Here is a 26134-nt window from a genome sequence, read left to right as displayed (position 1 = left end):
TGCAGACAGGAAATATCTGACTTCTGTACCTTCTTCTTTTTCCTAGTTACATTGTGACCATTTTAAATCACAGCTTGTTATGCTGCTTAGTTTCAGCTTTGCCGGAGGAAAAAAAAAAAAATCATAGCAGGGGGACATGTACTGTTAAAGGAGAGCTAAAGACAAAACCCTTCTTTTTCATTTGGCCATACATTATTTAACCGTGGGTGGAAGACAAGAAAATCGCTTGATTCCCCCCCCCCCCCCCCCCCTTCAATCAGTGTTGGTGGGGAATCCCTCCCACAGCGCTATTGTGTTCTGCCAGCAGGGAACCTTTCCCACCTGCAGAATACAATGATCACTACTGGCAGCTATAGCCTCCAGCAGTGATCAGGTGAAAGAAACCCAACAAACTGGTTGTACTGAAATCAATCAATGGATCAGCTTCAGTATCGCCAGCCTGCCCATAGACAGATAAAAATGTAGCTTCAGCAGGAATTTTGATCTGTCTAGGGCCAATTTAAGAGTTATAATCCCCATCGGGGGGATTTCCTCTCTTTTCCTATCCCATAGCCAAAACAGAAAGTGAGAGGATATCCCTTCAAAGTAGTGGTCTCCGAACAGTGGCCCGAGGGCCGAATGTGGCTCTTTGCTTGCTTTTATCCGACCCTTGGGGCTTCCTCCCACTGATATAAATGATTAAACATTATTTCTTTCACTGACAATAACAATGGGGCACTATTCCTTTCACTGACACTAGAGCTGCACAATTATCATTAAATCGCAATCTCAATTCAACCCCCCTCACAATGCTAATCAGCCGTTTCTGTGATTCTATATAAACAGTGCCGAGCTGTCAAAAAAAAAAAAAAAGGCCAACAAATGATGTTTATCAACATTCCTCAGCGCTTAGAGATAAAGAGATACAAAGTATTTTTAGATCAAAGGGAAGAACGTTTAACCACTTCATGTACACTGCTGCTGGTAAACGGATGTTTAGGAGCAGTTGGGCGTTTTTTTTTTTTTTGTTTTTTTTCCAGCTGCTCCTGAACTCTCCTCTGTTATCTTATGAGTACATGTACACAGGGTCGCTTATAGGCAGTTGACTTTAGAAGCATCTTTTGGAAAGCAAAAAAATGCATTCAGGTCGGATGTTCAGAGGCATTTGAAACGCCAAACGCCTGTAACAGCTTGTAATTCGCGTTTAGCCGCGTTTCGTTTACAGGCATTTTTAATGGAGATACATTTTTGACTATTTGAAAAAGAATTTTAAAAAAATGCGGCACGTAAACGTGGCAAAACTGATGTTTTTAAACATCGTTTACTATCTGTCAAGTTAAATTGTTCAGGAGAGGTTTTAAAATGTCCCGTGTACATTAAGCCTTAAAGCGAAGTTCAGCCAAAAAACCCCCCAAAAAGTAAAAACCCATCAGGGATTACTTCCTCTTTAAGGGAAGTATAGCCAAATGTAGGGTGACAGGAGTATATTTACTTTTCTTCTCCTGTGACCCAGAGTCAGCTGATAGCATGCTGTTGCTGGCTGTCAGCTGATGACGCAGAGCCCTGCCAAGTTTGGGAAGGATCCTGACAATATTGTTGAGATCCATCCAGTTGCCTGATTGACAGCTGGCTCTACCTTTCAAGAGAGCTGGAGAGTCTCAGATATTTCAGGATCTTGCTGGAAAATCCCGGAACTGCACCGACATTTAGAGAGGAAGCTTGGCTGTAAGGATTTATTTTATTTTTCTCCTAGTGTGTGTGTGTTTTTATGTAGCACTAAAAGTTAGGAAATGTACTTTATTCTACTTTGATGAAAAGACAATTATAGAAAAATGCATATACACATTCCTTACATTGTTTGCAAGTGTTTTGTGGTGTACAAAATGTCTCTTGTGTTGTATCTTACTCTTGTAGGACTTCTACATAAGATTGTTGTGCATGGAATATTTACTACTATATGACAATGGACACAGAACCATTAGATCTAAGACCAGAGAGGAGCAAATGTACTTCAGAATTTGCTGATAATGACAAAAGAAATAATGGAGCATGTAACGCACCTGAGGTTATGTCTAAGAGGCAGATGAAGAAAATGATTAAACAGAAGCAATGGGAAGATCAAAGAGAGCTCAGAAAGTAAGTGTGATTTTTTTTTTTTTTTCCTTCTCTTCAAGCCCATTAAAGTGGATTTTTGCCACTGCCTCTGAGCACCACAAACCAAAAATACTATTTAATAAATGTTTCATATTCAAAGCAAACTCCTCCATCTATCCAGGTCTCAATGATTTATTTTGTTGAAAAATTACTTTGAAAAACACTCCCCAAGTATTTGTCAGTGGCAATCTTGAGTAACAGCAAATGATTCATGTAGCATTTCCTTCCTGGAATCCATCTGCCCTTAGCTCAAGCATGCATGCAGGAGGGTGTGCTTAGCTGAGAGAACCCCTCCTTCTCTCCTCCCCTCCTGAAGACTCCTGGGATGTATGACATCATTTTGGCCTAAATAAGAAACCGAGAAATAACTCTAGTTATGTAAAAAAAAAAAAAAATAAAGTGTAAAACAAATAAATATGATCTACTTTCTATCATCTATTTTGATAATGCTAGCAGCATGATGATTAAAAATAATTGATTGAGAGAGTGAAGTTCCATGCTAAGGCTTTGTTTATGCTTAACAGTTTGGTAAAAACAAGCAGTTGAGCTGTGTTGGAATGACTAACCAAGCCCCCTACTCCCCCTGCCAAAGCTGCAAAGGCAGCTGTACCAGTTTATACACATGCTTTGCATCATGGCATGCCTAAAATTATCCCCTCTCTCACATTCAGCAGTCAGGGCAGCCCACGAAATGTCACCTAATCAAGTGAATGTGGCCAGCGCACAGGGTTGCAGTGGTGCAGTCTCTTAGGGGTTAAACGGGCAGTGAGAAGGCACCTCTTCACTCCGTCAATTGTCCTGCAGAGACGCCGGATGGAAGGACGTGTCTACCACTCCATTCATTATACTCAAGTTTACATCATTACCATTAATGGAGGGCTGCTATCGCTATTCATACTGCAGGATACAGGTCCCTGTCCAATTTTGACCTCAGTGCTCTCCGTTGTCCATTATCCTGGGGGGCCCTTTCCAGAAATAGCAAACTGCTTATACTATACAACTATGAGATTGGCACTATGATGAGCTGTATGAGTGGGAATATCTGAGACACAGTGCCTTTTTTGTGTCTCTTATTTTGATTTTAAAAATCAACATGGAAGGCTCATCTGTCACATTATTGAAATATGAATCTATGATCAGATCCCTAAAATACCCCTGAAGAAGGAGATGTTTATGCTCTGAAACGCGTCGGGTGAAGGAGGATCATATCCAATCATTTTACATTGGTGTGGTTTTAGAGTTTTTGTACATTCTATGTAATGTTTTTATAAATGCTCATTCAATAAAACACAAACCTTTTTACTATATATTATGTTATGGATTTAGTGCCTTAAAAGTCCATTTAAGGAGAATTTAGTTTGGTCTAGATTAGCAGGATGTGGCACAACATGAGGAAAGAATCACTGATATACAAATCCTCACCCTGTCAAGCACCCTCTGAAAAGCGTTCTGTCGTGGATCGCTTTTCAGAGGGCAACACTAATATAACCAAGCCCTAAAAGAGGCTGTGTCATCTTGCCCATTTGGACTGACCCAGTTATATTCACACACACACACTGCTCTCCTGCTGCTCCTTCCTCCATTGCAGTGTATGTGCCTAGCAATTTGCTTAGTCAGATCTGAGCAGAGAACAGTGAATGTTAGTCGCTCTGCCCCTCCTGCACACACTGGAATGCTGTGTTGGAGAGGGAGTGGTCGCAGCTGGCTTCAGCTCTCAGCTGCATGTTAAAGAGCCGGAGCCAGCTGTCAATCAGGCAGCTGGGTAGATCCTGACAATATGGTTGGGATCCTTTCAGAGCCTGCAGCAGCTCTGTGATGTCAGCCCACAGCAGACTTTTGCCCACTGTCAGATGATTCTGGGTCACGGGAGTGCAAAAGTAAGTACACTCCTGTGACCCAGAGAAGTATGATCAAAAAAGCTTTGGCCATACTTGTCTTTTTTTTTTTTTTTTTAAAGACACTCTTGGCGAGGTGACGTTTTCTCTTTAGATAAGAGTACAAAGGATTTCTTGCTTTTATTTATTACATGATACGCGGGAACTAATACTATCTAAAAGTGGCTATAGGCATTAGATGACAGTAGCGTACGCTGGATTTGGAAACATTCTCATATCTGTACCTGCTGGGTGACTGATCTAAGGCACAATGTTCATTCTATGTTTACCCCCACTAGGATATTAACATTTGACGCCTTACGCTCTTCTCATGATATCTCATTGAGGGAACACTATAGCTACCTACAACTGAGACGCTTTCTCCAAAAACTTGTCAAATCCCGTCCCACCCCATACACCCTGACTCCTTTTGAGAGCCTATGTAGAGCCAGACCCCACTCCCCTAGGCATGATATCATTAATATAATCGTCCATAATTTCTAAAAAAAAAACAAAAAAAAAAAAACCTTCATTGGGGCCCTACCATCTTCAGTGGGAAAAAGAATTGGGGAGACAGACCCAGAGGACTATGGTCTATGACCATGGCCCTCTCCAAGTGCTCGAGAAATGTCCTTATATTGGAGAATGACAATAAAGTGTTATATCGGTGGTACTATACGCCAGCTAGATTGGCCCGATTCATTCCAACTTACTCTTCTTTGCTTTCAAGGATGCTCACAGGAAGGCTCTATGGCACATAACCCGAAGGCATGCAGGTTATGGGTCAGAGTTTATACCATTCTTCGTAAATTATTTCACATGAACCTTAAAAGGGACCGCTATGAAGCCCTCCTTGGGAAACCAATTGTAGAATTATCACACCTGGAGCAGCAACTAGCTCAACATCTCTTTACTGCAACTAAATTGACCATCGCAAAAGCCTGGAAACCCCCCGCACTCAGTTTTTAAGCAGTAAAAAATCGTATGAATGAGGTCATGGTAAACGAAAAGCTGACTGCCATCCTTTTAGACATGCCTGGCAGCCATGGATCACGTACTTTCAACCCTCTCGATTTGATGGCACACTTCTTCTGATCTGATACTCCCCTGACGCACATCCCGTGGACTCTCTTCCTCCCTCCTTTCCCCTTCCCTAGCTCTCCTCTTTTCTACTGGACTTTCCTTCTTTTTCCCTTTTTCAACGTTTCCTTCTCCCCTCTTTGCTATGTTCTATGCATTCAATCCACACCTTTTATTAGTCCGTCGGGTATAGCCTGGGCCGACATGGTTATCATTGAACATTATATTTTTCAGGTTACTTTCTATCTCTGTCAAATTTAAACAATGTATCCTGCCTTATAGGGAAACCCCTGACCACAAAAATTTGTTGGCATATGTCCAGGCATGGACGTTCTGACAATAGATACCCTATCCGCCCAGGGACACTTCGAAAGGCAAATTTTGGTCTTCGATTTTTCTGTTAAATTTTACGGGACATTAGGTTTGTTACCTGTATGTTTGTATAACACATGCCACTATATACCTTTTTTATGTATTTTTTTTGCCTTGTTTCTTTGTTTGCCACGCAATAACCACCTAAAAACTGTTGTGTTATGTTGGATTACATGCTAATAAAACCTTTTGTAAAAGAAGAAAAAAAATCTAAATTTGACAGCTAGCGGGTGGAGAAGAACCCCTGCTAGCAGGGATCGGGGAGGTGCGGGGGCCAGTGCCTTCATAACATGTTACACCCGAAATGGGTGTAACATGTTTTCTTTCTCGAACATCACGGGACACAGAGCCACAGTAAGTACTGATGGGTTATATAGGTATCACTGGTGATTGGACACTGGCACACCCTATCAGGAAGTTCAACCCCCTATATAATCCCTCCCCCTTGCAGGGATACCTCAGTTTTTACGCCAGTGTCTTAGGTGATGGACGTGTAAAGATGTCCTGTGCTGGAGCTCCAAAGGGAATATCCTATATCCTATACTGGGGCAAGCCAGGCGAACCGGATCCATTCAAAGTGTCTTTTCATGGCCGAATTGAATGGTACCCAGGCCTCGTGTCCGAAGAAACGAGGTTTTACCCGTAATGCTTCTCGTTTTAGAGAGCTGGACCCCGCAGATCAGAAAATGGCTTTAAACTTCCTAATTTCTGGCGAGGTGCTTTACGGTCCCAGAACTGTTGGATCCCCCTATTCGTAGTGGGCCCCAGTCTCTGACGGTTTTTTCAAACGGAGCCCACCGTGAGAGGTGAAGATTGGGTCTGTGTAAACAGCACCCTGCAGCTGGATAAGGTAAGAGGAGATTCCACAGAATTTTTGAGTTCTAGTGGCTTTTCTCCTTTAAGGTAAATGCATGCTATGCCTATTGTGACCACCGGGGGCTGCCAAGAGCACAAACCTGCACATGTTGACTGTCTGTCTCAGGTGTTTTCATCGCTGATTATGTCCCAGCGTCTCAAGCAGGCTGCAAACAGGTAAGATGGAAAGGGGGATTTCTCATGTTTGAATGTTCCCCCCCAGGCTAGAGAGGGGCCACAGGGGTCTAGAAAGTGGTTATACCACCCGGGCTCTGCGGCCTAATGGCCACCATCTCTGAAGATAGCCATTTAGGCAGATCTTGTTACCAGCCTCTCCCCCCCCCATCCCCAGCCTTTCTCCAGAAGCATGACAGGAGAGTCGGCAGCGCGGGAAGCGCTCGTTTTTTTTCAAAACTCGAGGGGGGGGGGCGGTAGAGGAGGGGGCGGGACGTCAGCACAGGTGCTTAGACTCCCACTCAGGCCAGCTGCAGGCTATTAAAGGCACTCTGTACAGGTGCACTCAGCCTTCTGAGAGACACAGAGCTGACGGTCGCATGTAAGCTGGGACACAGGCATTCTCCTAGGCAGCATTTACTGAAGTAACACCAGACTGAGCATTGGGTAGCAAGGCTTTTAGTCAGACTACATCGCTCAGCGGGCAGTGTTCATTTGTATACCTCACACCTTGTTGCTTTGCACTATGGGTAGAAGAGGTTCAAGCACCCCAGGAACCAGAGACACTAGGGGATCTCGTTCAGGTTCTGAGGGCCCCCTGTCGGCAGCATCCCCCCCCCTAAAGATGGGCCAGGGACGGCTAGCCAGGGAGAGCCGTTGGGGTCAGGGGCTACACCTGCTTCTGGCACTTCAGCCCCTGTATATATTACACAAGAGGTTTTTTCCTCAACCATTAATGGTCTAGAGGAAAGATTAATGGCCGTGATTACGTCTTCACTCAGTGGAAGAAAACGCACTAGGCTTTCCTCTGTTCCCCAAGACCCTCAGACAGAGGAGCTCTGGGATAAAGGAGATGAATCCCTTTCAGAGGTTCAGGATGGGACGGATGATTCCTCTTCGGAGGAATCAGGTGGAGAGGGACCCTCTGCGACTTCCCAAGAGGAGAAAGTCTTAGTGCAGATCCTCACTGGATTGGTCCGCTCCACATTTAAGTTGCCCATACCTGAAATTGCTAAAGAATCCTCTTCTGCTTTGGGGTCACTGAAACCTTTCCAAGCAGCACATGCTTTTCCTGTTCATACTTTACTTGAAAAGCTCATTTATTCTGAGTGGGATCACCCAGACAAACATTTTTTTCCACCGAGAAAGTTTTCAACACTTTATCCGATGGAAGAAAAGTTTATTAAAATGTGGGGAATACCGGCTATTGATGCCGCCATTTCCTCCGTAAATAATAGCCTGACTTGTCCTGTAGACAATGCTCAGATGCTCAGGGATCCTGTAGATAAAAGGATGGAATCCCTATTGAAGGATGTTTTCTCCTATAGCAGGATCAGTGGCCCAACCTGCAGTAGCAGCGATTGGAGTCTGTCAATACTTAAGAGACCAAGTTAAGCAGGTCATCAAAGTATTACCTGAACAGCAGGCCCAGGGGTTTGCTAACCTTCCAGCGGCCTTATGCTTTGTGGTTGACGCCATTAGAGATTCTATTGTGCAAACCTCCCGTCTTTCACTAGGGTTGGTGCATATACGTAGAATCCTATGGTTGAAAGATTGGTCAGCCGAAGCACCATGTAAGAAGCTACTGGCTGGGTTTCCATTTTGTGGTGCAAAGTTGTTTGGAGAGGACTTGGATAACTATATCAAGAGAATCTCTTGTGGGAAAAGCACTCTCTTACCTGTCAAGAAGAAGAGTAAGCGTTCCTCTTTCAAACGGACTCTTTCCCCAGCGCCGGGGGCTTCAGCCTCCAGGCAGTCTCGACGGCCGCCTCCATCGGGGTCCAGAGACAAGAGTCAACCCCAGGGACAAAAGAAGTCCTGGGGAAAGAAGCCTACTAGGCAAAACACTAAGACCTCTGCATGAGGGGGCGCCCCCGCTCACTCGAGTGGGGGGAAGACTGCGACAGTTCTCAGAGCTCTGGCAGGAGGACTTCCAGGACAGATGGGTAATCTCCACGGTAACCTTAGGGTACAAGCTGGAGTTTCAGGAATTCCCCTCTCCTCGGTTCCTCAGATCAAATGTTCCCAGAGACCCAGAGAAGAAGCAGTCGCTCCTTCTAGCGTTAGAGCGACTTTTGTCGCAGGAGGTCATTATGATAGTTCCCGCAAAGGACCAGGGATTGGGCTTCTATTCCAACCTTTTTACGGTCCAAAAGCCAAATGGGGATGTCAGGCCCATTCTGGACTTAAGGGATCTGAACCGATTCCTAAGGATTCAATCCTTCCGCATGGAATCAATTCGAACAGTAGTTCCCACCCTGCAGGGAGGAGAATTTCTGGCATCAATAGACATCAGAGATGCATATCTGCATATGCCCATTTTTCCTGCCCATCAGAAGTTTCTGCGCTTCTAGGTAGGAGGGCGCCATTTCCAGTTTGTGGCTCTGCCTTTCGGGATAGCCACTGCACCTCGAGTGTTCACAAAGATCTTGGCTCCTCCTCTGGCCAGATTAAGGGCTCAGGGTATAGCTGTCATAGCATACCTAGACGACCTGCTCTTGATAGACCGGTCGGTAGCCTCTTTGAATGGAAACTTGAAGACCACGGTCAGGTATCTAGAACACCTGGGTTGGATCCTCAACTTAGAAAAGTCTTTCCTAAAACCAGTAAGAAGACTGGAGTATTTAGGTCTGATTATAGATACAAGCCAGGAGAAAATATTTCTACCCCAGGCAAAGATCACTGCTTTGAGAGAGCTGATTCTGACAGTAAGGACCAAGAAGGGTCCCTCAGTCCGCCTTTGTATGAGGCTACTAGGGAAGATGGTGTCTTCATTCAAAGCAGTTCCCTATGCTCAGTTTCACTCAAGAATGCTGCAACACAGTATTCTGTCGACCTGGAACAAGAAGGTTCAGGCATTAGACTTTCCGATGCACCTGTCGCATGCGGTGCGTCAGAGCCTCAATTGGTGGCTCATACCCGAAAACCTGCAGAAGGGGAAATCCTTTCTACCGGTTACCTGGACGGTGGTAACAACAGATGCCAGTCTGTCAGGTTGGGGAGCAGTTCTGGAACAGGCTGCGGTCCAAGGGGTATGGTCCAAGACAGAGAGGACCTTACCCATCAACATTCTGGAGATCCGGGCAATACATCTAGCTCTAAAAGCCTGGACTATCAGGCTACAGGGTTGTCCGGTCAGGATCCAGTCCGACAATGCCACAGCAGTGGCTTATGTCAATCATCAGGGAGGCACCCGGAGCCGAGCTGCTCAAAAAGAGGTGAACCAGATCTTAGTCTGGGCAGAGAAGTATGTGCCATGCATATCGGCAGTTTTCATCCCCGGAATAGAGAACTGGCAGGCGGACTATCTATGTCGCCAGCAGTTACTTCCAGGGGAATGGTCTCTGCATCCCGACGTCTTTTGGGCCATATGACAAAGATGGGGGGTTCCAGATGTAGATCTCTTTGCATCCCGATTCAACAAAAAGATAGACAGATTTGTGGCAAGGACAAAAGATCCTCTTGCATGCGGGACGGATGCGTTGGTGATTCCGTGGCATCGGTTCTCACTGATTTACGCATTCCCGCCTATTTTGCTATTACCACGACTCCTTCGCAGGATCAGGCAGGAAAGGAAGTCGGTACTTCTGGTGGCCCCCGCTTGGCCCAGAAGGACTTGGTATGCAGAAATAGTAAGGATGACAGTAGGTTCCCCGTGGACACTACCGGAACGCCCAGACCTGTTATCTCAAGGTCCAGTGTTCCATCCTGCCTTACAAACGCTAAATTTGACGGTTTGGCTATTGAGACCTACGTTCTGAAGAGTCGTGGGCTCTCAGGTCCTGTCATATCTACCTTGATTAATGCAAGGAAGCCAGCTTCCAGGATGATTTATCATAGAGTCTGGAAAGCTTATATAACCTGGTGTGAATCCAGAGGTTGACATCCCAGGAAATATGTCATAGGTAGAATTCTTGATTTTCTACAATTAGGATTAGAGATGAAGCTGGCTTTGAGTACTATCAAGGGCCAGGTCTCTGCTTTATCAGTATTATTTCAGCGGCCACTTGCTTTGCATTCTTTGGTCCGAAACTTTATGCAGGGGGTGATGCGTCTTAATCCTCCGGTTAAAGCGCCCCTAAACCCCTGGGACTTGAATTTGGTCCTGGCTGTGTTACAGAAACAGCCTTTTGAACCAATAAGTCAGATTCCTTTGGTCTTGTTGACAAGGAAATTAATTTTTCTGGTGGCCATCTCTTCTGCTAGAAGAGTATCAGAATTAGCAGCTCTTTCCTGTAAGGAGCCTTATTTGATTATACACAAGGATAGAGTGGTACTACGCCCTCATCCTAGTTTTTTACCGAAGGTGGTTTCTGATTTTCATTTAAACCAAGACATTGTTCTACCTTCCTTTTTTCCAGATCCCTGTTCTCCGGAAGAGAGATCTCTACATTCGTTGGATGTAGTAAGAGCAGTTAAGGCCTATCTAGGGGCAACTGCTCAGATCCGCAAGACGGATGTTTTGTTTGTGCTGCCAGAGGGTCCCAATAGAGGACAGGCAGCATTAAAAGCTACCATTTCTAAATGGATTCGACAGTTGATCATTCAAGCTTACGGTTTGAAACAGAAGATTCCTCCGTTTCAGATCAGGGCACATTCCACAAGGGCTATTGGTGCTTCTTGGGCAGTGCATCACCAGGCCTCTATGACTCAAATCTGCAAGGCCGCAACCTGGTCTTCAGTGCATACATTCACCAGATTCTATCAGGTGGATGTGAGAAGGCATGAGATATCGCCTTTGGGCGTAGTGTGCTGCAGGCAGCGGTACAGGGTCCTCAGGTCTGATTGCACCCTACTTGGTCGTGGTTCCCCCCCCTCAGGTAGCATTGCTCTGGGACATCCCATCAGTAATTACTGTGGCTCTGTGTCCCGTGATGTTCGAGAAAGAAAATAGGATTTTTTTGAAACGGCTTACCTGTAAAATCCTTTTCTTTTGAAGGACATCACGGGACACAGAGGTCCCGCCCCTCTTCTAATACACTATATTGCTTGGCTACAAAACTGAGGTATCCCTGCAAGAGGGAGGGATTATATAGGGGGTTGAACTTCCTGATAGGGTGTGCCAGTGTCCAATCACCAGTGATACCTATATAACCCATCAGTAATTACTGTGGCTCTGTGTCCCGTGATGTCCTTCGAAAGAAAAGGATTTTACAGGTAAGCTGTTTTAAAAAATCCTATTATGAAAGGTGAACTTATCCTTTAAAGCAAGGGTCCCCAACCATGGTAGTGGCCCGTGGCGCCTCTGCAGCCCGGCCGCGGGCGGCATGAGAGCGCAAGGCAGGCGGGCGGGCGGATGAGAGAAGTGTGTGGATCAGAGAGGCGGGCGGGTGGATGAGAGAAGTATGTGGATCAGAGGCAGGCGGATGAGAGAAGCGGGCTGGCGAGCAGAGATGACCTCATCTCTCTCCGCCCGCCCCGCATCACCACTCTTATGCCCTCAGAGTGCGAGCTTCTTCAATGTTGCAGCTGCAGCAGGGAGCAGAGAGATGACATCATCTTTCATCGCTTGCCCCGCATCACTGCTCTTTTGCCCTTGCTCAGAAAATAACACTGCATAGAGGCCTGCCTTGCTTAATGAACCAATGCTGCCACCAATACAGTGCCAATCTACATCTGGTGACACTAGCAGGCGACGTGGTAAGTGAGATTCCTCATCTGTTGGTATGTGACAATCCGCATCTAGTGGCAGGCAGTGTGGCAAGTAACAGTCTGCATCTAGTGGCAGGCAGTGTGGCAAGTAACAGTCTGCATCTAGTGGCAGGCAGTGTGGCAAGTAACAATCTGCATCTAGTGGCAGGCAGTGTGGCAAGTAACAATCTGCATCTAGTGGCAGGCAGTGTGGCAAGTAACAATTTGCATCTAGTGGCAGGCAGTGTGGCAAGTAACAATCTGCATCTAGTGGCAGGCAGTGTGGCAAGTAACAATCTGCATCTAGTGGCAGGCAGTGTGGCAAGTGAAATCTGCATCTAGTGGCAGGCAGCGTGGCAAGTGAAATCTCCATCTGGTGGCAGGCAGTGTGGCAAGTGACAATCTGCATCTGGTGGCAGGCAGTGTGGCAAGTGACAATCTGCATCTGGTGGCAGGCAGCATGGCAAGTGACAAAACTGCTTCTAGTAGCATGCAGCGTAGCAAGTGACAATCTGCATCTGGTGGTAGGTGGCATTCCTCATCTGGCAGGTGGCAATCTGCATCTGGTGGCAGGTGATGTGGCAAGTGACAATCCGCATCTGGTGGCAGGCGACATGGCAAAAAAGTTAGGGGCCGCTGCTTTAAAGCGACAGATGGAAGATTGCACTTTTTGACAGGTGTGTAGCTTTATCGTAACCAATTCTAAGGAATAATATTTCGGCTTACAATTTCCTTTGCTACAGTTTGCCACTTTGGTGGGGGAAAAAAATGGTTGTGTTAGTCTAGTTAGTCGTTAATGATTGCTGAAGTCTAGCATTTGTTAATCTTAAATATCATTTTATGTTCCCAGGCAGAAGAGGAAAGAGAAAAGGCAGAAAAAGAAACTTGAACGGCAGGCTCAGCTAGGACAAAATGTGGAGGGCATTGCCTGTAAAAGAGTGCGAAGGGAGATCCATCCCAGCACATTACATATTATTATAGACTGCAGCTTTGATCATTTAATGTTATTACAGGTAAGCTATTCTCTCCGCTTTTTTTTTTTTCCTAATTATTAAGTGATTGCCATTTTACTAATGATTTCTTTTTTAGGATGTGAAGAAATTAAACAAGCAAATTAGAAGGTGTTATTCAGAAAATCGCAGAGCAACACACCCTGTCCAGGTAAACTATTGTATTTTGTTTAAAATTTCATGTGGCTCTTGGCTTTCAGGATTTCTATTCTACATCAGATAACTATCTGTTTTCTTTAAAATACAAATCCTATAGGGATGTTGGCTACAGCAGCTAGCTAGAAATTCTTTACTTTTTCAGACTAAAATAAATGGTTATTTGGTTAAAGCAAATTTATATGGTTTTATCATTTTGCCTTCCAGTTAAAAATGTCTTCCAGTAATTGTGATTCTGGTAAGGATCAGATGTTTCCTTGTCTAGGGTCATTTAATCCATGTACTCCCAGGTCTGTCTGTCATGGCTGCAGCCACTGGGAGTGTGTATATCTGACAAGCTGGCTGTCAGACAAAAGTAGTCTGGCGGCCACCCAATAATGTCCACACATACCCCCCCCCCCCCCAGTAACTGCTGCCCCCATCCCTACATACATGCACAAATGAACGTAAATACATGGGTCGGGGTCACCTACAGTGATTCCAATACACGTTACATATCTGTTTACTCGGTGCAACCTCATCTTTTATATTTTACCAAAAAAGTGGGTGTTTTATTGCATTTGTGTGCCCTTAAAGGAGAAGTCCAGCCTGATGTCATCCATATCAGTCCAGGCACCGCGTAATCCCGACTCTGGGAATCTGAATCTGCCAGGTCCCTGGACTGATAGCCGTCTCAGCCACTCAGCGAGCTGCTGAGAGCCTGAGGCGGCCGCTCCCCGCCCCTCCACAGCTCAGCGATCCACTGAGCGTGGAGGAGCAGAGCAGCTAATAGGCAACAGCTTTCTGCTCGGGGAGCCGAGCGAACCGAACCATCGGCGATGTTCAATCGCTTGGTTCTCAGTGTAGAGGTGCCAGGGGACAGATGCAGCATCGGTCCCATGCTGCATCCACCTAGGTAAGTATACAACTGCAATAACCCCCAAACCTATACTTCTCTTTTTAAATTAACTTAAGTGTATTTTTTTACTGACATTTTGCATTTCCTAGTCCTTTGCAGTAGTATTTATGTAACATAAAAAATATGTCTGCTTTCAGAAAATATATAATGTTTTAAGTGTTTTATGCAATCTTCAAGGTAATTGAAGCTGAACTGTAGGGAAAATATTACATTATAACATGAGCAAAAAAAACGCAAATGTAACATGTTCCAGCATCTGCAGCCCCTCCCTCAACCCCCATGACAACCGGCAGGGTATTCTCCCCCAGCACCCCCTGTCATAATTTAAAAACAGTGTGGCTGTTCAGGGCTTCGCCAACACGGCCACTTCAATCATTCACAGTTCACTGTGAATGGATAGACTACTGCGGCTGACGGCCTGTATTTCTCAATAACTGCAAGGGAGCTGGCGAGCACTGTGGTAGTCCATTGATATTCCTGCTCTCAGGTAACTGCCTGCCCAAACGAGGTACAAAAAGACCGCTATCCTGAGAGTCTGCAGGAGCCTAAAATTGCGCTTGCGATCTTCTGATTGCGGGTGCAATGCTCTGCAGGCTCCTTAGAAAAAAAATAATGCACATTTTTTTTTTTTTTTTACCTGCAAAAGACTGCATTTATTTTTATCTTTATAAAGGTGAACTTCTCCTTTAACTTATTAACCACTTCAAATAAACAAAATGGTTGTTGCATGGCTACACTAGCCATGGACATGTTGACCCTAGATAGTCTGGGCCATTGAATTGTGGAGTGTGATTGGGCTGTATATAGCCTCACTAAGGCTTTTTTTGAGCATACATATTTTTCAACTACATGTAGAAGCACTTTGGAAAAGACTGTGAAGTAATCTAAGCTCAGTTTTTATGCTTTTTTTTTTTTTCTGTACCTTTTTAGGTTTTTGCTGATTTGTACATCTATTTTTGTATTCCTTACAAATCAATCTAAAGCAGAAAGACTAGTACTTCTATATGTAGTGCATATAAATATATTGCACATAGAAGCATGAAGTTATTCATGTGCAGGGCCCTGTTTTCTATATCTTAGTACATTGCAGATTTATTTTTATGTACTGTTGATCAGAATCAGGCCTAAGAGTTCAATACCATAGCTCCAAGGACGTCTTTGATATTATTTAGCCTAAAAGATACCTATAATGGAAGCTGCCATTATGCATGTATATACTGTATGTCTGTACAGTTGTATCCGTCTCTCTGATTACATGGGCCATCTTTCTGGACACCCATGCCTGATATGCTTGAGAGCCTTTTTCAGTATGGTTTTCTCTGCAATATTTATTATTTTTCCTCCCCAGTTTCTTGGCTTGGGACCTGCATACAAACATGTGCCTAGCCAATTTATACACACGTACTAGTGCCAATTTAGAAGCCCATAAATGTACCAGCTTGTCTCTGGGGTGTTGGAGGAGACCAGAGTACCCAAAAGAAACCCACACAAGGAGATCATGCAAACCAAAGGATCCTAGTGGTGCAAGGCAAGAGTGCCACGATGACCATGAAAATGCAGGTTGTTTGGCTATCATGCTGCTAGAGGTTGTATTACCTCCTGTGTCCTCCTTGGACAAGCACTTAGATCATGACTTAATTTGCTAAATGCTTGTTGCAGGCCAGTGAGTGAGTACTGAATTCAAAGGTTTATCATTATAGCCCATAAACTAGTATTTTGGGAAAGATCAATATCGGCAGCCTTTATATTTTTCCTAGTACAGAATTTCTTTCAATTTTCCACACGACTTAGATACTTTCTTCTTGTAATTATAATACATCACCCTACTTTACTTGGGAGTTGGAGCTGTGGTATATGTTATTGACATATTGGTAAAAATGAAATTTCAATCTTTGGTCATACATAATTGTGAATATAATAAGAGCACATTAAGGGGAATTATTACAAAAACTACTTTTGCTCTTCGCAGGACCCCTTTGAAATGTAATGTTTATGCATATTCATCTTATATTTATATCAATTCATATTATATTTCTAGTTTTATCTAACCAGCCATGGTGGGCAACTGAAAAGCAACATGGATGAATATGACAAAGGTTGGATCAACTGGAAGGTAATCTCACATGAAAGAGTGCTGTGCATTTTATTAGCCTGGGTTCACACTTGTGTGGTGCGGGACACTGCATGTGTTTTGAATAGGAATCGCACTACATTCCTATTTAAATCTTTGCTGTGTAATTTGAGCCCATTCATTTTGTGTAGGCTTAATTCGCACCACATGAAAAACGTCCAGGCTTTTTCTTTTTTTTTTTCTTTCCGCACCGAAATCAGATTATTGCAAATGCATTGCTTTTTGCAACCTGTTTTGGGGTGTCATTAATTAACATTGACACCGGTAGCAGAGCACATGAATGGAGTGCAATTTCAATGTGCGGGAAACACTCAGAAATTGCTATGTTTCCTGCACCGCATACACGTGAACCAGGGCTAAAGGCTTTATATAGAAAAAACATTTTATAATTTTTTTTTTTTAATTAAATATTTTATCAATTTTGACATGTTTGAGCAGAACATCCAGCATAATGTTTGGTATTTTTAAATTAACTTTTCAGGGATATATATTCGATTATTTAAAAAAAAAAATTTCTATTTATTTTTTTTATATGAATGTGTCCTCTGATGTACTACGTTATGTTATTTTAGCTAATTATATTATGTTGTTGCTAGAGCTTGCAAGTACCTTGGAATAAATGTCTTAATACTACTAAACAGGCTGCAGTACTGACACCTAAGGTTGCCTTCAGTGCCTTCAATGCTGACACCTAAGGTTGCCTTCAGATAAAATTTTATTTGTACCACGGGTGGAATTTTCTGTATAATAGTGTCAGTTTTCACCTTCCTATTTGCCTATTTCCCTGTGAAATGTAGGTGCCAGCTAGCTCTTGACTAGGGATGAGCATGGGTTTGGTCTTAACATGGGTTTGCACAGAACGCAGAAGGGAGCTGTCACTGCTGACCAATTGCTTTCAGGACATTCCTCACCCCGCAGCCTCGTGTACACAAAGGGGTGGGGATAGTCATGACATTGCTGACTGATTATGGCTGATATGACCATATTAGGTCAATAATTTAATGGGCATGCCTGTCATTCTGTGTACTTGCAGCTGCTGGACAAGGAATGCCCTAGCCACAGTTGGGCAGGAGTGGCAGCTTCCTTTAAGTTACGGTCTGAACCAAAGTTCGGACCAAGCTTGTGGTCATCGTTTGTCTTGTTACTTGAGAAGTGTTGAAGTGTTAAAATGTACTCGTTAGACTGCTGAGTGCTTTTGGCCATTGTAGTATTTAACAAAACGCAAAATGGTGAGTGCAGGCATCATTAGTGCTTGTATTGTACTAGTACAGACTTTTGATGTTGATTATACCTTGGGCACCCATTATAAAGCATTCTCTACATAAAGATCTGAGCTTTTCAGCCCAGCCATGACAGGATAAAGTATGGTGTAAGACAAAGTCTGATTGTACCACAGACACAGTCTTCAATGTTCAAAATCTAGGAGTTGGTGGTCTTTCAAAAGATGGACATCAAAAGAAAGGCTGTATACAAAGCAGAAATGGTCTCTTTAGTCCTTAAGCGCAGGGAAAGATATCAAAATACCTAGCTGGGTAGTCTGAGTGTAGAGCATACCTTGGGCTTGTGGGTTTGCAGGATAATCCAGCACACTTTTTTTTTTTCTTTACTGAAAGTAAAGGTGCATGCAGGCTTCTTTAGACACCTACTATAAGACATTTATCTACAATAGGTTTAACTGTTTGCCGACCAGCCGCTGCAGTTTTACTGTGGCAGAATGGCAAGGATAGGCGAAACGAAGTTCCCTTACGTTGATTCGCCCTTTGGCCACTAGGGGCTGATGCGAGTGCCCGGCGGGCGCGATGGCCACGGATCTCCCGCGATCGCTCGTGACACAGCGAGAACTGGGATCTGTGTGTGTAAACACAGATCCCGGTTCTTTCAGGGGAATAGAGACAGATTGTGTGTTCATACTATGTATGAACTTCGATCTCTCTCTCCTCCTAGACAGTCCCCTCCCCTCATAGTTAGTAACAGACATAGGGAACACAGTTAACCACTTGATCGCCCCCTAGTGTTAACCCCTTCCCTGCCAGTGACATTTACACAGTAATCCGTGCATTTTTATAGCACTGATCGCTGTATAATAGGAAAAAGAAAAAATTGCACTATTAGTGAACAGTATGCTGAGCTGCGACTAAAAGTGTTATACGACACTAAAACAACATGGAAAATAAGAAGTGGCGCTAAAAATAGTAAATTATGAGAGAATGTGATAAGTGCTCTCAAATTAGTGTGACAACATACCACACTCAATAAGTTTAAAGATAAACAGATCCAATCAGTGCAAAGAATACTAATATATATATATATATATATATATATATATATATATATATATATATATATATATATATCTATCTATCCACGCTGAATAGTGATATTAAAAAAACCTGCGTGATGCAACAAATATACTATAATATAAAGATAGACATTACAATAGTAATGAACAGGTGAAATAAATACCAGATGAAACTAATAATGAAAAAAATATAAAATAATAAGAATCAAGTGATATATTATATACCAAAACACATGACTAAGTGAAAAAAAGCCCATATATGATAGTGAAAAGACCATATCATGATAGTAATTAGTCCATTAGGAATGGATGGTTCTTGAGTGGTAACTCACTGCAGAATTTCCCAGAAAGAGAACAAGTGAGCAGATTCCTCCACCATATATAAACACTGCCGCTTACCAGAATTTGGTGGTCCCTATAATCTAGGGACCACCAAATTCTGGTAAGCGGCACTGATTGGATCTGTTTATCTTTAAACTTATTGAGTGTGGTTTGTCACACTAATTTGAGAGCACTTATCACATTCTCTCATAATTTACAATTTTTAGCGCGGCTTCTTGTTTTCCATCACTGTATAATTGTCAATGGCTTCAAAAATGTGTCAGAAGTGTCCGGTGTGTCCGCCATAATGTCGCAGTCCCGATAAAAATTGCAGATTGCCGCCATTAGTTTAAAAAAAAAAAAATAATGCCATAAATCTATCCCCTAATTTGTAGACGCTATAACTTTTGCGCAAACCAATCAATATACACTTATTACTTTTTTTTTTTTTTTTACCAAAAATATGTAGATAAATACATATCGACCTAAACTATGGAAAAAAAATATTTTTTTTGATAAAAAAATGTGGGATATTTTTTATAGCAAAATGTAAAAGATATTGTGTTTTTTTTTTTTTTTTTTTTTTTTTTTTTTTTTTTTCAAACTTGTCGCTCTTTTGTTTTTAGTGCAAAAAATAAAAACCGCAGAGGCGATCAAATGCCACCAAAAGAACGCTCTATTTGTGGGAAAAAAGGACGTCAATTTTGTTTGGTTACAACGCCGCACGAGCACGCAATTGTCAGTTAAAGCGACACAGTGCCAAATCACAAAAAATGGCCTGGTCATTGAGCAGCCAAATCTTCTGGGGCTGAAGCGGTTAAAGAGCTGCAAATGAAATGCAGAATTATGCAATATAAAGCAAGCAGATGTTTGCTGCTTCCATTGTTTTGTAGATACACCATTTGGAATTAAATCAGTTTATAAAGATTAAAATATGTAATATAGCCTGTCCCAGATAATGCCTTCTCCTGTCCACAAAAGTCCAGCTCCAGTGAAATGGACAGGAACGAAACTACGACAGTACTAACCATCCTCCACTATACTAATACAAGTGCTTTATTGCAGTCTCTGTCCCTGTTTGAAGTGCTTTCCTTTAACTTCTTGACCAGAATCTGACATGTTCTGTCCCTTTCCCTTTGTCTCCAAACAGTAGAAAAACACATCTTTTGCTGGAGTTACACTTTACGATGATAAACTTTGCCATAATCACTTGGCTTGCTGTGCCATTAATCACAAGAACAATTGCTAATGGCACATGACCTGCATGTCCTCTGGTGATTTTCACTCTCACTTTAGTTCTCCAATGAATATAATGTATAATTATTTTCCCTAAAGGATATACACATAAATTCTCAGCATTACAAAGATCTCATGAAGTCTGAAGACCTTGTTTACCTCACATCGGATTCCCCTGAAGTACTCCATGAACTAGATGAAACCAAAGCTTACATTATCGGTGGCCTTGTAGATCACAATCACCACAAGGTAAAAAAAAGATCTGCAGAATGTTGGTGGTCCGGGACCACCAACTCTTGGATGGTGCAATTTCTAGGGGTTAAACATCCAAGGGTTCTGAATTACACTTGAAAATGTTCTATGCATACAACACTGTTACTGTCCTATACTGATATCAAATACAACAAAATGTTTTTCTAATGTCACGTACACACGAGCGGATTTTCCGTCGGAAAGAACTTGGATGGTTTTTCCGACGGAATTCCGCTTAAGCTTGCCTTGCATACACACGGTCACACAAAAGTTCTCTGAACTTTCGACCGTCAAGAACGCGGTGACGTACAACACTACGACGAGCCGAGAAAATGAAGTTCAATGCTTCCGAGCATGCAACGAATTGTTTCCTAGCTTGCGTAGGAATTTTGCGCGTCGGAATTTGTACAGACATTCGCATTTTCGGATAGGAACTTTTCCCGACCAAAAAATAGAGAACATGCTCTCTCTCTTTTGCTGGCTGGAATTCCGCCAGCAAAAGACTGATGGAGCATACACACAGTCGCATTTTCCGACAAAAAGCTCTCATCGGAGTTTTGCTGGCGGAATTTCTGATCGTGTGTACGGGGCATTAGAGTATAGTTAGAACCATGGCTTGTTTTTACTGCTGGGGCTCTGTTAGGTTTTCCTCTTCCTGAAACTGCTGACAACGTTTTACCAGACAGAAAATTAGGGAAACTCTCCCAAAAACCAACATATACCGAAATAAATCCACTATGCCTTCCTAGACCTGTCAGATTTTTTCTTATTTCCTGATTGTTTAGACTATTGTCATAAGCACAGAAAATGAGGGTACACCTCTAACCCTCGACAGGAGTCAAAACCAAACATGGTTTCTAACTTTGGTTAAGTACTGACTGACTTTGCAGCTGTCGGCTTGTAGTTCTTCCTTTCAGAGTGTAACTGCCTGCCTATATCTGAGGTATGGACAGACAGCTACAGACAGTCTGCAGCACCATGGCTATACAGCCATGATCTGCTGATTGTGGGTACATTGCTTTACAGGCTCTTAACAAAAAAAAAATCATAAATGCACATTTTGTTACCTGGGAAAAAAAAAAAAATGTGCATTTATTATTTTTTTTTGTAAAGGTGAACTTATCCTTTTAAGAGAATGTATCTTCTCTTCAGCCCTTTTTACAATTCAAACTACTAGCCGAGACCAGCTTTGATTCGTTTAAAGATGTAAACTGAGGAACTAACTTCAGAAAATGATTAAAGCAGGCCCTAGTACACATAAAAAGCAGGATATAGTTCAACAATAAAAATGGATCCTGAGGTATAGTGCTGTGTGTATCTTGTTTTGGGTATAGTTTTAGTCTGCATTCACACTGTTGTAGCACGTGAACGTGTTGCTCTTGTGGATCCATTCATTGTTAATGGTACTGTAAACATGGCAAGCAGATGCACATTTTTATGCAACAAAACGCTCATAGCAGTACACAAGCTTCTTTGCTCCGGTTAGGGCAGCCCATTGAATTGAATTGCCTGCCCTATGCACATAGCACTACGATGTGTGGAATAGTGTGAATAGGACCTTATGTGTGAAGTGACCTTGTGCTACCGGCAAGTATTTGTATTGATTTGATCCCTGTATTGCTGTGGAACCCCTTGGGGACAAAGGGGTCAATTTAAAATCTTAACACCTTGTTTGCTCCTCAGGGTTACTTTAACTATAACCAGGTAATGATTTTAGCTACATTTATTTCAGGGGGGAATTTGCTAATGTATTGTTTCAGTGTTTACCATCCTCAAAACAATATGTTCACCTCTCTACCTCTTAGTCCTATGTACCTATTTAATGTATATCAAAATGCAGTGTAGTTCACTGATCAGCTATAGCATTATGACCACTGACCAGTAAAGTGAATAACATTGAATATCTTGTTACAATAGCTGAAAGTGGGTGGGTTCTATTATGAAGCAAGTCCATTGTTGTCTCAGAAGTTGATGTGTTGAAAGCAGAAAAAATGTGCAAGCATAAGGATTTCAGTGACTTTGACAAGGGCCAAATTGTAATATCTAGACAAACTAGGTTAGAGCAACTCCAAAACTGCAGCTCTTGTGGGATGTTTCTGATCTGCAGTGATTAGGACCTACCAAAAGTGGTCCAAAAAAATATGAAAACGGGTAAACTGGCAACCGGATCATGGGTGGCCAAGGCTGATTGATGCATGTGGGGACCGAAGTCTGGCCCATGTAGTCAGATCTAATACAAGAGCTGCTGTAGCTCAATTATAGCTGGTTCCAATGAAGTGGTGTCAGAACACATCACAGTTTGTTGTGTAAGAGGCTGTGGAGATGCAAACTGTTCAGACTGCCTGTGTTGACCCGTGCCCACAGCCAAAAGCACCTACAATGGGCAGGTGAGCATCTGAACTGAACAATAAAGCAATGGAAGAAGGTAGCCTGGTCTGATGAATTGAAGAATGGTTTGAGGAACACAGTGAGTTTGAGGTGTTGAGGCCTCCAAATTCTTCATATCTCAATCCAATCGAGCATCTGTGGGATGTGCTGGAAAAACAGGTCTGATCAATCGAGGGCCCGGTTTGCAACTTCCAGGGCTTAAAGGATCTGCTACTGGTGCCTTGGTGCCAGAAAGGTTATGGTGGGTGATCATAATGTTCTGAGTGATCGGTGTATATTACCAGTTCTTTTGCAACGTGGTGACTAAACTTTTAACTCAAATTTAGTGAAATTACAGAAGACTGTTATTTTGGGAAGCTTGAACAAATGTATGCCTGTAACTAGATTCTTATGCAATTAATGATGACATTGTTATTGCCAGTGGATATGCTGGCTGAAGCTTTGCCACGTGAGCAGTCGGTATATGGTGAAGTGAAAGCACACAGGTATTTTTGTATCCTGTCTTGTAAATGGCAGTAGGAAAAGCATCCGATTCAGCAAGTTTTAATTTCATGCAGCATGCTTAAATCCCACTTAAGCTTCTGTCCGCCACCACAGGGTCACTTGAAAACTAAGCACACTCTGTATAAGGGAAGAGCATCTAAACTTACCTTGCCAGTGTTCCATGTACTCAAACTCTGGCATTTTGCAGCCTCTTGGCTGCTGTAGTTGTTCCACAAGTTGGCTGAGTGAAATACCTGCACACTGTAGTTTCTCCCTCCAGCTTGTATGTCCAGTAGTAAAATATGTGCTACCAGGAGGAGCAGATATGCAGAGAAGTGTGGAATACCTGCTGCAACTGGGGGGCATCCAAGTGTCAGAAGTTGAAGACGGGGGCTGCTTTCACCGGACTTTTAACATGCTTTAGCGATGCTTGAGACATTTACACTGTTCTCAGTCATACTGTCATGTTTTTAAGTTATGAAATTTCATTGTAGGGCATTACGTACAAGCAAGCTCTGGATCTCGGTATCCGTCATGCTCAACTTCCTCTTGGGAGTTTTGTGAAGATGAATAGTCGCAAAGTCTTAGCTGTGAATCATGGTAAGTTATCTGTTTAACAATCCTCGGTACGCATCTAGAAGAATCTATTTTTGAAAGTGCAGTCAACAAACAATTCATAATATTAAAACCCAACTCCAGCCAAAATGTTTTTGTCGTTCTCATCCGAGATATTCCATCATTTCCTATCCTTCTTGTCCCTGGCACATGAAATAAGGGTAAATCTCCCCATCAAGGATAATGAATGAAAATAAAAACCTGATGAGGTGTGATACAGGATCAGAAAAACATTCAAGTTCGTGCCTAGCCAAAAAATGTTTTTCTTCGTTTAAAGTAGATTAGGAAATAGTTAGAAACATGGCTTGTTTTTATTGCTAAACGGGGTTCTGTTAGTTTTCCTTACTTTCTGACCTGCTTACAATGTTTTACTCGACGGGAAATGAGGGAAGCTCTCCAATATCAACACAGACAGAAATAAATCCACTGTGCCTTCCTAGAGTAAGGGTAGGATAGAACCTCTGTAAGGTTTTTCTCTTTTTTTCCTGTTTGTTTAGGCTGTTGTCAGCACAGGAAGGAGTTTTCATATCCATCTCACAGCACTATTTAAATGTCTAAAGCAGCTCTTAACTTATGCAATTTTCTTTCCTTCCACCACAGACGGAAGGAAAAAAAAATTGCTTGATTCCCCCATCAACACAGTGTTGATGGGTGAATTGCTCGCATAGCGCCATATTCGGTTCTGCCAGCAGGGAGCATTTTCAGCCAGCAGAACACAATGACTACTGCTAGCGGCTGTAGCTGCATGTAAAAAAAATCCAATAGGCTGGTTGTCCCTGCTAAACCGGCTGATCCATCTATGGCCACCAAAGGAAATGTTTAGGGTCATTTATCTGGTCAGCAAATGCTTTCCCAGGCAAAAAATGAAAAACTCCATCATAAACATCTCCTTAGTGGTCTCAAGTAATTCCTTGCATCTGCTTGCATCACATAATATTGATTAGCCAAAAAAAGTTTGCTGGATGCTTACTAACAGAGTTACTGTGGTGAGATATTTAAAAAGGTTAAGCTGACCTAAAATATTAGTTTTAAGCAAACAGTGTTGTAGTTAGTGACCAGCAACCCAGTAAACCTGGATTTTCATAACGCGGTGTTTAAAGCTGATAGAGTTAAAGAAAAAACACAACATTGGGAGACCCAAGAAGCTGTCTGCATTTTGTATTCCCCAAAGACATTGCTCTACCTATGAAACATACCTGTTTGTACAGTCCACTATTTCTGTTCCCTCCCCAAGAACATTACATGTGCAGATATCGGTGCTGTTGTGTAAAAGCAAATTTTAACTTATTAAACAATTGAAATGGAATGCCTCCTAGCGCTGTGGTCATCAACCCTGTCCTCAGGACCCACTAACAGGCCAGGTTTTATGTATTACCTTGGGGAGATGCAGACTAGAATACTGCAATCACTGAGCAGCAAATGATATCACCTGTGATGTATTCCAGTTATCTCGCAAACCTGGCCTGTTGGTGGGCCCTGAGGACAGGGTTGATGACCACTGTCCTAGCTCACCTTTGGCCATTTCCCCTTTGTGATGATTGCCTGTTACATCTGGTAATGCATGCTTTAAACTCCTAAGCTTTCACATGGAAGTTTTGAAAAGTTTGTCCATCGGGAAGCAGTTAATGTGTAAAGCTGGCCATACATTGAGAACGTTTCAGACGGGTCCTGATGACCGGGCCAAAATCCAAATCGTGGGTGGCCCTGTCGGCACCCTCCCACCCGACATCTTTCTATCCGAAATCTGAAGGAGGCAGGTGGAAAATTTGTTGGCTGAACAGAGGCTGTATTCAGTCGGAAGCAGCAACTGTTCCGGTATTCTGACAGTCTCAAGTGCTAGCTGTCAGAGGACAATAGTTGGCAGAGGAGCTTCCTCTACTCATGCTTTATAGCAGGGGTCTTCAAACTATGGCCCTCCAGTTGTTCAGGAACTACAATTTCCATCATGCCTAGTCATGTCTGTGAATGTCAGAGTTTTCCAATGCCTCATGTGATGTGTAGTTCTGCAACAGCTGGAGGGCTGTAGTTTGAGGATCCCTGCTTTATAGCTTGGATGGGGGAAAACATAGATTTCCGTTATTCAGCCTACGCAGCTGAAGGAGTCAAATCTTAACCTGGATACACATTATACAATTTTTGTTGTTCAATTTCTTTTAGATTTACCTACAATTATGTAGTGCAAGGCCCTTCCTGATTGCATACAATTTGAAAGTGTTTAGGTTTGAC

At 42.9% G+C, this 26134-nt stretch overlaps 1 protein-coding gene across 3 annotated transcripts in view; it reads left to right on the top strand.

The window, feature by feature from the left end:
- The window catches only part of TRMT10A (tRNA methyltransferase 10A), a 29073-nt gene that overhangs the window by 316 nt on the left and 2623 nt on the right, over nt 1-26134 (top strand). For 2 of the 3 annotated variants that reach the window (XM_073601446.1, XM_073601454.1), the window contains exons 2-7: nt 1894-2115; nt 12970-13132; nt 13209-13280; nt 16222-16296; nt 20270-20419; nt 23788-23893. In XM_073601446.1, the coding sequence (XP_073457547.1) occupies nt 1937-2115; nt 12970-13132; nt 13209-13280; nt 16222-16296; nt 20270-20419; nt 23788-23893 (745 nt within the window). In that variant the 5' untranslated portion in view covers nt 1894-1936. The remainder of the gene's footprint in view (nt 1-1893; nt 2116-12969; nt 13133-13208; nt 13281-16221; nt 16297-20269; nt 20420-23787; nt 23894-26134) is intronic. The other variant, XM_073601463.1, reaches the window with a different exon arrangement.

The sequence above is a fragment of the Aquarana catesbeiana genome, linkage group LG01 (genome assembly GCF_042186555.1).
Source record: "Aquarana catesbeiana isolate 2022-GZ linkage group LG01, ASM4218655v1, whole genome shotgun sequence".
Taxonomy (NCBI): domain Eukaryota; kingdom Metazoa; phylum Chordata; class Amphibia; order Anura; family Ranidae; genus Aquarana; species Aquarana catesbeiana.
The sequence above is the reverse complement of the archived record's forward strand: the minus strand, read 5'-3'. Positions and strand labels throughout refer to the sequence as shown.